The 11,951-nt window shown below is 44.5% G+C and overlaps 1 protein-coding gene across 2 annotated transcripts in view; it reads left to right on the top strand.

Moving 5' to 3' along the window:
* Positions 1-308: 308 nt before the first annotated feature.
* TCEA1 (transcription elongation factor A1) overlaps positions 309-11,951 on the top strand; it is a 31,020-nt gene continuing 19,377 nt past the window's right edge. Inside the window, exons 1-3 of one of the 2 annotated variants that reach the window (XM_056521924.1) lie at positions 309-596; positions 4,145-4,207; positions 9,731-9,836. In XM_056521924.1, the coding sequence (XP_056377899.1) occupies positions 522-596; positions 4,145-4,207; positions 9,731-9,836 (244 nt within the window). In that variant the 5' untranslated portion in view covers positions 309-521. The remainder of the gene's footprint in view (positions 597-4,144; positions 4,208-9,730; positions 9,837-11,951) is intronic. The other variant, XM_056521922.1, reaches the window with a different exon arrangement.

Below are 11,951 nucleotides of genomic sequence, written 5' to 3'. Positions count from 1 at the left end.
ACAGCTTGGATCCATCAGTTGCAGCACAACATGAAATCTGCTGCTATGTACATAGAAACCATGAAGCAGGTGTGAACACAGACCTAAATTTGGATTTGGCATCGTTTACCTCAAAATGTAGTTTATTTATAATCGCGCAGCAAATCAACACTACTGAATCTTAGCGAAGCGAAAGCGATTCCTGCTCCAACTACGGAGCGAGCGCCGCACTGCACTTCCACCGCCAGCCGCTAGATGTCGCGCTGTTATAGGAGACTCCTCGCTGCACATACACGAACGTAAAGGTGAGTTTGGGAGGAGCTGAGGTGAGACTCCATGGTGCCGTAACAGGAAGAGGCGGGGCCCGCGCACAATGACAACATAGCAGTGGCCTCGCTTTTCAGCAGTGTCGGGAGCAGCTTCCGGCCGGGGTGTGTTGAGGACTCTGTAAGCGGGAAACTATCTCTCGTTCCGAGCGTTGTTAGCGCAGTTCCGGGGTGTGTGAACGGTGCCGGTGTGCGGGCAGCAGGAGAGAAGCCAACATGAGCGCGCTCGGCGGGGAGGAGATCATCCGTATCGCTAAGAAGATGGAGCGGATGGTGCAGAAGAAGAACACGGTCAGTGCTGCTCGCTGTGCCCGTCCTATAGGGGGCGCAGTCCTATAGCCATGCACTGCTGGGATCAGTAGTTCACCTGCACGTTGTGCACCATTGTGTACGGTGTTCTCAGACTGGTGTTGATTGGGGAGAGTCATCGAAACCTGTGCAAAGGAAAGTGCTGCAGTTGCTTTATGATCTCTACATAGGTTTTGGTAGATTCCCCCTCCCAAGCAGTATGTATTATAATCCTGGACGGAATCTGACCCTAAGACCCTGTTCACACAGGTGTTATTAGCAGTCTGTCTGTGCGTTCTTTTCTATATCCCGCTCTGTGCAGACTGGATGGACCCCATCACTGTTTATTGGTGTCTTGGTGATAGAAAGCTGCTGGTTAGGCCTCATGTGTTGCTGGCCTTCTGCAGTGTTTCCCAACCAGGGTGCCTCCAGCTGTTGCAAAACTACAACACCCAGCATCTCTGAGAGAAGCATGTGCTGGAGTACATGATCCATTCATTTCTGTGGGAGCGCTGGAGATGTCAGAGTACAGCACTCGGGTATCTTTGCTGCTCCCATAGAGAATTAATGGAGTACAGCATGTGCTCCTCTCAGAGAGCTGGGGCCCGTTAAAGCAGTAGTCCAGTCCTAAAAACCTATCCCCTATTCTAAGGATAGGGGATAAGTTTCAGATTGCTGGGGCCCCCCGCCATCTCCTGTACGGGCCCTGCACAAAGCGGCGCCTGACACACTCCCTCAATACAGCGCTATGGCAGAGCTGGAGATTGCTGAAGGCAGCGCTTCGGCTCTGCCATAGAGTTGTATTGAGGGGGTGTGTCAGCCGCCGATTTGTGCGGTGGTCAACACGCCCCCTTCCCCCGGGCTCCCGTACAGGAGATCGCAGGGGGCCCCAGCGGTCGGACCCCCAGCGATCTGAAACTTATACCCTAGCCTTAGGATAGGGGATACGTATTTTCAGGACCGGACTACTCCTTTAAGGACCAGACACTTATCCCCAATCCTGTGGAAAGGGGATAAGTTACTTTTCACTGCACAACCCTTTTAAATATTCTGCTTTTTAAAGTGTAACTGTACAGAGGTGATGCCAAGTTCTGTGGTAGCCATACATTGCCTGGCGATGTCCGTGTCTATTTATTAAGACTTGTGCGCAGAACTCGGTCAATGCTACCCAACTGCTCAGTATGAGCTGCTTCTGTCTCTACCGCCTTGTGGAGAGAGTGGTGCTGCATCTCTGGAGGTACACTTTAAGCCAGTGTTTCCCAACCAGGGTGCCTCCAGCTGTTGCAAAACTACAACTCCCAGCATGCCCGGACAGCCAAAGGCTGTCCGGGCATGCTGGGAGTTGTAGTTTTGCAACAGCTGGAGGCACCCTGGTTGGGAAACACTGCTTTAAGCAGTGTACAGAGCGTCTGGTAGATTGTCTCAAACTTTTTCCCCAAGCTGTACATAAACAATATATAGCTGCAGGGGAGGCTTGTCCATATGATGGCACGTCCGCCAGTCATGTGATATAGTCAGGTGACTGTGTTGTCCAGAGATCAGTAATATTTGGACGAAAGCTGATTGATCTTGTGATTTGCACGTTTCTGTATATACATCTTAGGCCCTGGACAATAGGGGAATTTATCAAAACCTGTATAGAGAAATAGTGGTGGAATTGCCTGTAACAACCAATCAGATCGCTTCTTTCATTCTTAAAAAAGTCTCTAAATAATAAAAGCCATCTGGTTACTATGGGCGACTGCATCACTCTTCCTCTACACAGGTTTTTAAAAAAAAATCTCCTTCAATGTGGTTTTGTAATGAGCATAGTGGGTCAGTGGTTAGCACGGTTGCCTTGCAGCGCCGGGTTCAAATCCCACCAAGGACAACATCTGCCAAGAGTTTGTATGTTCTCTCCGAGTTTGCGTTGGTTTCCTCCCACACTTCAAAACATACCGATAGGTTTAGATGGGCACAGGGATCAATTAAAGTGGACAGTGCTGCGTAATCTGTGTGCGCTATATAAATATAGAAATATTATATATTCTGCGCTGTACTGTGTACTCTCTGACTACTGTTATTTAGTGACTATAGCAGACAGTTTTGCTATTACTTTCACTTTCTACGGTGTAGTAGAGCTGGTTGCTGTAGTAAGTCTTTATGAGCCTATAATAAAAGATTGTAACATGAACGTTCTTGTGTAAGTTCTGCTACACTTGTACTGCACAACAGCAGTGCTGCATGTAAGTATGTTTACTGGGATTTTTAGGGATTTCACACATGTCTGTGTGTACATATTGCAGGAGTTACTTACCTCAGCCATGCAGACTGTCATTGAGCAGCTATTGATTTACCCTCATACTACAACTGACTACACGTGTTCGCTTCTATTCAAGTTTTCAACCCCAGGCAATGTTTTAAAAGTTTCATGGACATTACATGTAAGGATGTACCGATACTGGTATCGGGACCGATACTGGACATTTGCACAAGTACTTGCAAATGTTCCGATACTTGCCGTCAGGACCTCGCTGGCAGGTATCGCGGAGGTGCCGAACTATGCAGCACCCCCAGCAGCTGAGCGCGCGTCATAGGACCTGTGATTAATGCCAAACATCACTGATAGCGGTGGTGTCCGGCATTAACCCTATAGATGCGGCAATCAAAGTTGATTGCAGCTTCTAAAAGTCCTGAAGTTAATTGCCAGTTAGCTCAGGGATGCTGATCATGATCACCGGTGAAATCACGGTGTCCCCATCAGCTGTGAGGATGGCCAGAGGTCCCTTACCGCGCTCCGTGCCATCCAATCATCGCTCCTTTACTGCTGCTAGCCATGGCAGGCATTAGTAAAGGAGTGCCGATAACACTGACCAATGTTGTGCTATGGCTTAGCATTGATTAGTGTGCAATCTACAGATTGCATGTAATGGGAATTAAAAAATAAAATAAATGTGAATTAACCCTTTCCCTAATAAGTCTGAATCCCCCCCCCCTTTAAATGAAATAAAATATTTTTTAATATAAAAAAAGCCGTTCCTTTTAATATAAAAAAACACCCCTTTTTCCTATAAAAAAAACCCCTGTCACATGACAGGAAAAAGTGTCGGCAATTGGTATCGGCGAATACTTAAAAAGTAGTATCGGTACTCAGGACATCCCTAATTACAGGCATATAACTATAATTTGCCATGGATGTGTGATTGGTGGGGTTATTTTTGATAAAAACATAGTAAAGGTGTAACATGTTAACACAGCCTTAGAAATTGGTCCTTAGGATAGGCTATTAGAGGGTACTGCACTAATTTTACACTTATGCGTAAAGGGGATAATTTTCTGATCACTTTATGTACGACAGTAGAAAAGAAAGGGACGGTCTCTTACCTGCAGAGGATGAGGTCTATTACCACTGAGCTGTAGCTTCATATAAGAGAATTTAGCAGTTTTCTTGTCCGTCTTGTCTGCTAAGGTTTTGTGGTGGTTTTACTTACCATGACCTGCTTAATAGTTGCATAATTTCCATACTTTTATATTCATTTGTATAATGTTTATACTATTTATTTTCTCCTTAGGCTGGTGCTTTAGATTTACTTAAAGAACTTAAAAACCTTCCAATGACTTTGGAGCTTCTTCAGGTACGTTTTCTGATCACTCTACTACACACAATAACCTACTGATCTGTACTCCCTGGTAGAACAAATTAGCATTGCACACATCTAAGGAACAAAATGAATGAACACTGTGGGTAATATTAATACAATAACAGTTAAATTCTTTTATTTTAGTCATGACTGTCACTGATAATTACAATATGGCAATTTCAGTTTGTTTTAAATGGGCACTGTCAGATACAATAACTTTTGATATGTTATAAGGCATGCAAAAACAATGTTTTGCAAGTGCTTTCATCAGAAAATGTTTCAGTATTTCGTACTGAAAAGCCAGCCAAAAAGGGCCACCAGGGGTCCCCCTGCCTCCTGGGACACATACCAGTCCTGCAGTGTCCAGTGGTCAATGACATATCATGGACACTGTGAGTGATTGACAGGTCATTACAGTGAGAAGAGAGGGACATGCCCCCACGCATCCAAAATTAGATGTACATGATCAGGATGAGGTACTAAGCAACATATGACAGTTTTTTTTTTTGGGGGGGGGGGGGAATGTTTCTACAAGTTTTAGATGCAGCAAATTTTCCGCCACAGCTCAAGATCCCAGCGGGAAACTCGATGTAGACCCCGGCCGTGTAAATGTGCAATAAAAACACTACACTTAAACAAAATAAAGGGTAAAACACTACATATACACATTCCCCTACACAGCCGCCCCAAAAAAAAAAAATTCTCGTATGACACTTTTTCCAAAACAGATCCTCCAGCTGTTGCGAGATAACTCCCAGTATTGCCGGACAGCGATTGACTTTCCAGGCATACTGGAAGGTCTGCAACAGCTGGAGGTACCCTGTTTGGGAAACACTGCCATAGGTTATTTTTGGTATCAGAAGCAAGTGTAATTCTTGTATCCGGGTCTGTCCCTATGCAAATCCCTTATTTAGGCGTCAAATGCGCATGGAGCTCTCACTACGGAGCCCTGTTATATTTCAACGCAACAGTTTAGGACCACAGATGGGGTATTTCTGTACTCAAGAGAAATTTGGGGGCTTTTTCTCCTTTTACCCCTTATGAAAAGGGGAAATTGGGGTCTACTCCAGCATGTTATTGTTAAAATATTAAATTTTTTACAATAACATGCTGGTGTTGCCCCTTACTTTTCATTTTCACAAGAAGTAAAAGGGGAAAAAAAGGGTCCCAAAGTATGTAACACAATTTCGCCTGAGTACGGAAAAACCCCAAATGCTCTGCGGGCGTACAACAAGGCTCAGGAGTGAGAGCGCCATGTACATTTGAGGTGATTTGCACAGGGGTGGCTGATCGTTACAGCGGTTATGACATAAACACACACACACACACACACACACACACAAAAAAAAAAGACACCCACATGTGACCATTTTGGAAACTACACCCATCACGGAACGTAACAAGGGGTATAGTGAGCCTTAACACCGCACAGGTGTTTGACGAATTTTGGTTAAATTTGGACGTGAAAATGAATTTTATTTTTTTCTCACTAAAATGCTGGTGTTATCCCAAATGTTTCATTTTCACAAGGGGTAATAGGAAAAAGCCCCCCAAAATTTGTAACCCCATTTCTTCTGAGTATATAAATACCCCAAACGTGGATGTAAAGTGCTCTGCAGGCGAATTACAATTCTCAGAAGAGAAGGCGCACCATTGGTCTTTTGGAGAGAGAATGTGTCTGGAATTGAAGGCCATGTGTGTTTACAAAGCCCCCATAGTGCCAGAACAATGGATCCCCCTCCTCCATGTGACCCCATTTTGGAAACTACACCCCTCACGTATTGTAATATAGGGTAAAGTGAGCATTTACACCCCACAGGTGTCAGAGATTTTTTTTGAACAGTCATCCTTAAAATGAAAAATGTCCAAAGATCTATCAAAGGCCAGTAGGGTGTTAAGGCTCACCGTACCCCTTATTACATTCAGTGTGGGGTGTAGTTTGCAAAATAGTATGCCATGTGATTTTTTTTGTTTTGCTGTTCTGGCACCATAGGGGCGTCCTAAATGTGACATGCCCCCCAAAAACCATTTCAGAAAAACTCACTCTCCATAATCCCATTGTCTCTCCTTCCCTTCTGAGCCCTCTACTGCGCCCGCCGAACACTTCACATCCACATATGAGGTATTTCCTTACTCGAGAGAAATTGGGTTACAAACTTTGGGGGGATTTCTCTCCTTTTACCCCTTGTAAAAATTCAAAAATTGGGTCTACAAGAACATGCGAGTGTAAAAATGGAGATTTTGAATTTTCTCCTTCACTTTGCTGCTATTCCTGTGAAACACCTAAAGGGTTAACACACTTACTGAATGTCATTTTTAATTATTTGAGGGGTGCAGTTTTTATAATGGGGTCATTTATGGGGTATTTCTAATATGAAGGCCCTTCAAATCCACTTCAAAACTGAACTGGTCCCTGAAAAATTAGTAAAAACATGTCAACTTAATGATGCACACATAAAGTAGACATATTGTATATGTGAATCAATATATAATTTTATTTTTTATGTCTATTTTCCTTACTAGCAGAAAGTTTCAAAGAAACATTTTTCATTAACATTTTTTTTATTTTTCACCAAGAAATGATGGAAGTATCGACAAAAATGTACCACTGTGTTAAAGTAGAATATGTCATGAAAAAACAATCTCAATCAAATTCATAAGTAAAAGCATCTGGGTTATTAATGCTTAAAGTGACAGTGGTCAGATGTGCAAAAAACGCTCTTGTCCTTAAGGTGAAAATGACCTTGGTCCTTAAGGGGTTAAAATTAAGTTCATGCCCATCTGATGATTTTTGAAATTGTAAAACATGTCGGGGCATCCTAAGCTATTTAGTAATAGTAAAGTGTACTTCAACAAACTTCTGACCTGTCGTAAATTATTGATGTGGGGGCTGAAAACTGAGATCCCACCAATTGCTAAAAAGGAACATGGTTATCTTCTTTTGACTATTGTGAACCTTAACCCCTTAAGGACGCAGGACGTAAATGTACGTCCTGGTGAGCCGGTACTTAACGCACCAGGACGTACATTTACGTCCAGTGCATAACCGCGGGCATCGGAGCGATGCCCGTGTCATGCGCGACTGATCCCGGCTGCTGATCGCAGCCAGGGACCCGCCGGCAATGGCCAACGCCCGCGATCTCGCGGGCGTCCGCCATTAACCTCTCAGATGCCGGGATCAATACAGATCCCGGCATCTGCGTCAGTACGTGATTTCAATGAATGATCGGATCGCCCGCAGTGCGGCTGCGGGGATCCGATCATTCAGAACACCGCACAGAGGTCCCCTCACCTGCCTCTGTCCGGCTCCCGGTGTCTTCTTCTCTGGTCTGATATCGAGCAGACCAGAGCAGAAGATCGCCGATAACACTGATCTGTTCTCTGTCCTATACATAGAACATATCAGTATTAGCAATCATGGTTTTGCTATGAATAGTCCCCTATGGGGACTATTCAAGTGTAAAAAAATAAAATAAAAATGTAAAAGTAAAAAAAGTGAAAAATCCCCTCCCCCAATAAAAAAGTAAAACGTCCGTTTTTTTCCTATTTTACCCCCAAAAAGCGTAAAAAATAAATTTAATAGACATATTTGGTATCGCCGCGTGCGTAAATGTCTGAACTATTAAAATAAAATGTTAATGATCCCGTACGGTGAACGGCGTGAACGTAAAAAAAAAAGTCCAAAATTGCTACTTTTTAAATACATTTTATTTTAAAAAAATAATAAAAAATTTATTACCGTATATACTCGAGTTTAAGCTGACCCGAGTATAAGCCGAGGCCCCTAATTTCAACCCAAAATCCCAGGAAAAGTTATTAACTCGAGTATAAGCCTAGGGTGGGAAATACATCATCCCCCCTGTCATCATCCAGACCCCCGTCATTAACATCCTCATCACCGCCTGTCATCATCCATCCCCTTGTCATCATCCCACACACCCCCCTTCATCATCCCCACCCCCCTTCATCATCCCCTTGTCATCATCCCACACCTCCCCTTCATCATCCACACCCCCCTTGTCATCATCCCCTTGTCATCATCCGCCCTCAGTGGTCTTCAACCTGCGGACCTCCAGAGGTTTCAAAACTACAACTCCCAGCAAGCCCGGGCAGCCATCGGCTGTCCGGGCTTGCTGGGAGTTGTAGTTTTGAAACCTCTGGAGGTTCGCAGGTTGAAGACCACTGCGGCCTTCGACATCATCCAGCCCCCTCTCACCCCCTTTTAGTTCTGTACAGTACTCGCCTCCGCTCGGCGCTGGTCCGGTGCTGCAGGACTGTCCGGTGAGGAGGTCGTCCGGTGGGATAGTGGTTCCGGGCTGCTATCTTCACCGGGGGCGCCTCTTCTCCGCGATTCGGGCCCAGAATAGAGGCGTTGCCTTGACGATGACGCAGAAGTATGTTGGTAATGAACGTACCTCTGCGTCGTCGTCAAGGCAACGTGACTATTCTGGGGCCGGGCCCGAAGCGCTTAGAAGAGGCCTCCCCGGTGAAGATAGCAGCACGGAACCACTATCCCACCGGACAGTCCTGCAGCACCGGACCAGCGCCGAGCAGAGGCGAGTACTGTACAGAACTAAAGGGGGTGAGAGGGGGCTGGATGATGTCGAAGGCCGCAGTGGTACTCAACCTGCGGACCTCCAGAGGTTTCAAAACTACAACTCCCAGCAAGCCCGGACAGCCGATGGCTGGCCGGGCTTGCTGGGAGTTGTAGTTTTGAAACCTGGAGGTCCGCAGGTTGAATACCACTGAGGGCGGAGAGTTCACTCGAGTATAAGCCGAGGGGGGTGTTTTCAGCACGAAAAATCGTGCTGAAAAACTCGGCTTATACTCAAGTATATACGGTAAAAGATTTTTATATGCAAATGTGGTATAAAAAAAAGTGCAGATCATGGCGCAAAAAATGAGCCCTCTTACCGCCGCTTATACGGAAAAATAAAAAAGTTAGTCATCAAAATAAAGGGGTTATAAACGTTTTTTTTAAGCACAACAAAAATATAAAAGTGTATTATCATGGGTATCATTTTAATCGTATTGACCCTCAGAATAAAGAACACATGTCATTTTTACCGTAAATTGTACGGCGTGAAAACGAAACCTTCCAAAATTAGCAAAATTGCGTTTTTCTTTTTAATTTCCCCACAAAAAGTGTTTTTTTTTGGTTGCGCCATACATTTTATGATATAACGAGTTATGTCATTACAAAGGACAACTGGTCGCGTAAAAAACAAGCCCTCATACTAGTCTGTGGATGAAAATATAAGAGTTATGATTTTTAGAAGGCGAGGAGAAAAAAAGAAAACGTAAAAATTTTATTGTCTGAGTCCTTAAGGCCAAAATGGGCTGAGTCCTTAAGGGGTTAAAGTTGGTTTAGGCTACCTAGTCTAATTTTCTTGTAGTTCACCATATGTGAACTTTTAGTGTAGTTTTGTCCTGCACATTAGTTCTCTGCTATAGGCTTTATTTCTAATCAGATGAACTACAAAACATTTTTGTTTGATATAAATTTTTTTTTTACAGTCTACCCGGATTGGAATGTCTGTAAATGCCATCCGTAAGCAAAGCTCAGATGAGGACGTGACATCGCTGGCCAAATCACTTATCAAATCGTGGAAAAAACTGCTTGGTAACAGAAGCTTTCTTTTTTTGGCACTTTGTAGCTTATAAATTCACAGTATAATGCACAATATAAAATGCACATATCGCAACAACAATGAATTGCATTAACCGGTTGCCGTCTAAGGATGAGCTGGTTCGTCCTGAGATGGCAAGCGGTGTATGACGCGGGATCCCAACTCAAGCCCGCGGCAATATCGGCCGGCCCCCAGCTTATTCCTGTAGCTTGGGGCTGGCATTAATAGCCGACATGCAGCGATCGCTGCGGGCGGCTATTAACCCTTTAGATTGCCGCGGCCAAAGTTGACAGTGGCGTCTAAAGGGACATTTAAACCATCCCTGCAGCGCGATCGCAGGGGAGCGATCTACTGCTGAGGTAGCCAGAGGGCTTACCTCTGTTCCTGTGCTGGCTGTCGCTCTGAGAATGATAAAGCCTGGCAGGACCAAGCTTTCAGTCAAGTGCAGAGCACACAGATCCACATTCATCTGTATGAAGAATCTACTAATTCCTCCTAAAGGTCTAGCAAGGGGACTAAAAGTAGTAAAAAATAAATAAATAAATACAATAATAATAATTTAAGGAAAGGGTTGCAGACCTCAAGGTATAAACTTACTATATAAATGTGGAATGGATCACTTGGTTCACATTTAAAAGTGTATTTGGTGGTTAAAAAATGGAGTAGGGTGACGAGTGAAAATCAGGAGTGTAGTAAAATATATATATATATATACTGAGAGAGAATAGAATTTGCAGACTAGCTGTATAGATAACCATAGAATGTTTATTGATTAAATACAGTGACCCCCCGACCTACGATGGCCCCGACATATGATGAAATCGACATACGATGGCCTCTCAGAGGCCATCGCATGTCGATGTCAGCATCGACATACGATGCTTTTTTATGTCGGGGCCATCGCATTAAGTGCTATCAGGCAGCGCCTCTCCAATGACGTCAATACGCTGCTGCGCACGCCATCCAATAGGAATGGCGTACGCAGCGGCGTAATGACGTCGCTACGCAGGCCCAGTAAGGCCTTGCGGAAGATAGAAGAGGACCGGAGAAGACCAGGAGAGCCCAGCGGAGGCCCGGGATCACCATCGGGAGCTGCGGGGACACCATCTCAAGCGGCGGGGACACCATCTCAAGCGGCGGGGACAGGTGAGTACAGCTTCCTATACTTTACATTGCACGAATCCCTCAACATACGATGGATTTGACAAACGATGGCTCGTTTGGAACGAATTACCATCGTATGTTGAGGGACCACTGTAGTTACATAAATGGTCTCAGCAGGGCCCTTGCTAGAGACCAGTAAAATTGACAGTAAAAATAGCTATTGATAAAGGGGTCTCCCCGAAACGTGTCTAGCCCTGTACCCCACTCCACACGGACCACCTCTGGAACGATTACCCACTACAAACAGCTGGAACTCCCCATTGCTGGGACCACTGTTCAAGACGTGCGCACACAAGCATTGCCTGCATCCACTCACCTGTTTACCGTGATTCCATCTACAAGACCGAGCAATCATCTGTGCCCCACCGGAGGAGGTTCGGGACCCACCGCGCAGACACATCCATTGTGCCAGCCGAGCCAGCCTGCAACGAGGAGCCCAGCACATCAGGGGCTACCATCCCGACCTAAACGGAGCTGTGAGTGGTGCAGTAGCACAAACAATCATTACTTGCTACAGTATCTCTTTTGGATCCATACCTGTTACATTATTTCCTGGATTACAACACCATCCAATACAGGTTAGATAACAGAAACGGCTTAAGTTCTATATAAACTTCTATACTATTTTTATTACTATTTTTTGTCATGTTTTTACTGTCAATTTTACTGGTCTGTAGCAAGGGCCCTGCTGAGACCATTCATGTAACTATTTAATCAATAAACATTATTCTATGGTTTTTAACTCATCACCCTACTCCATTTTTTTAACTACCATATACACTTTAATGTAAACAAAGTGATCCATTCCACATTTATATAGTAAGTTTATACCTTGAGGTCTGCAACCCTTTTTCTTTCATTGTATTCCCTTTTTACACGTGGGGTTACGTGTAATGCAGAAACCTCGGCATATACTTCATTTAAATTATTAGTGTGAGGCCCCC

The sequence above is a fragment of the Hyla sarda genome, chromosome 5 (genome assembly GCF_029499605.1).
Source record: "Hyla sarda isolate aHylSar1 chromosome 5, aHylSar1.hap1, whole genome shotgun sequence".
Lineage (NCBI taxonomy): Eukaryota > Metazoa > Chordata > Amphibia > Anura > Hylidae > Hyla > Hyla sarda.
Note: the sequence above shows the minus strand (reverse complement) of the source record. Positions and strands in the feature narration are given on the sequence as shown.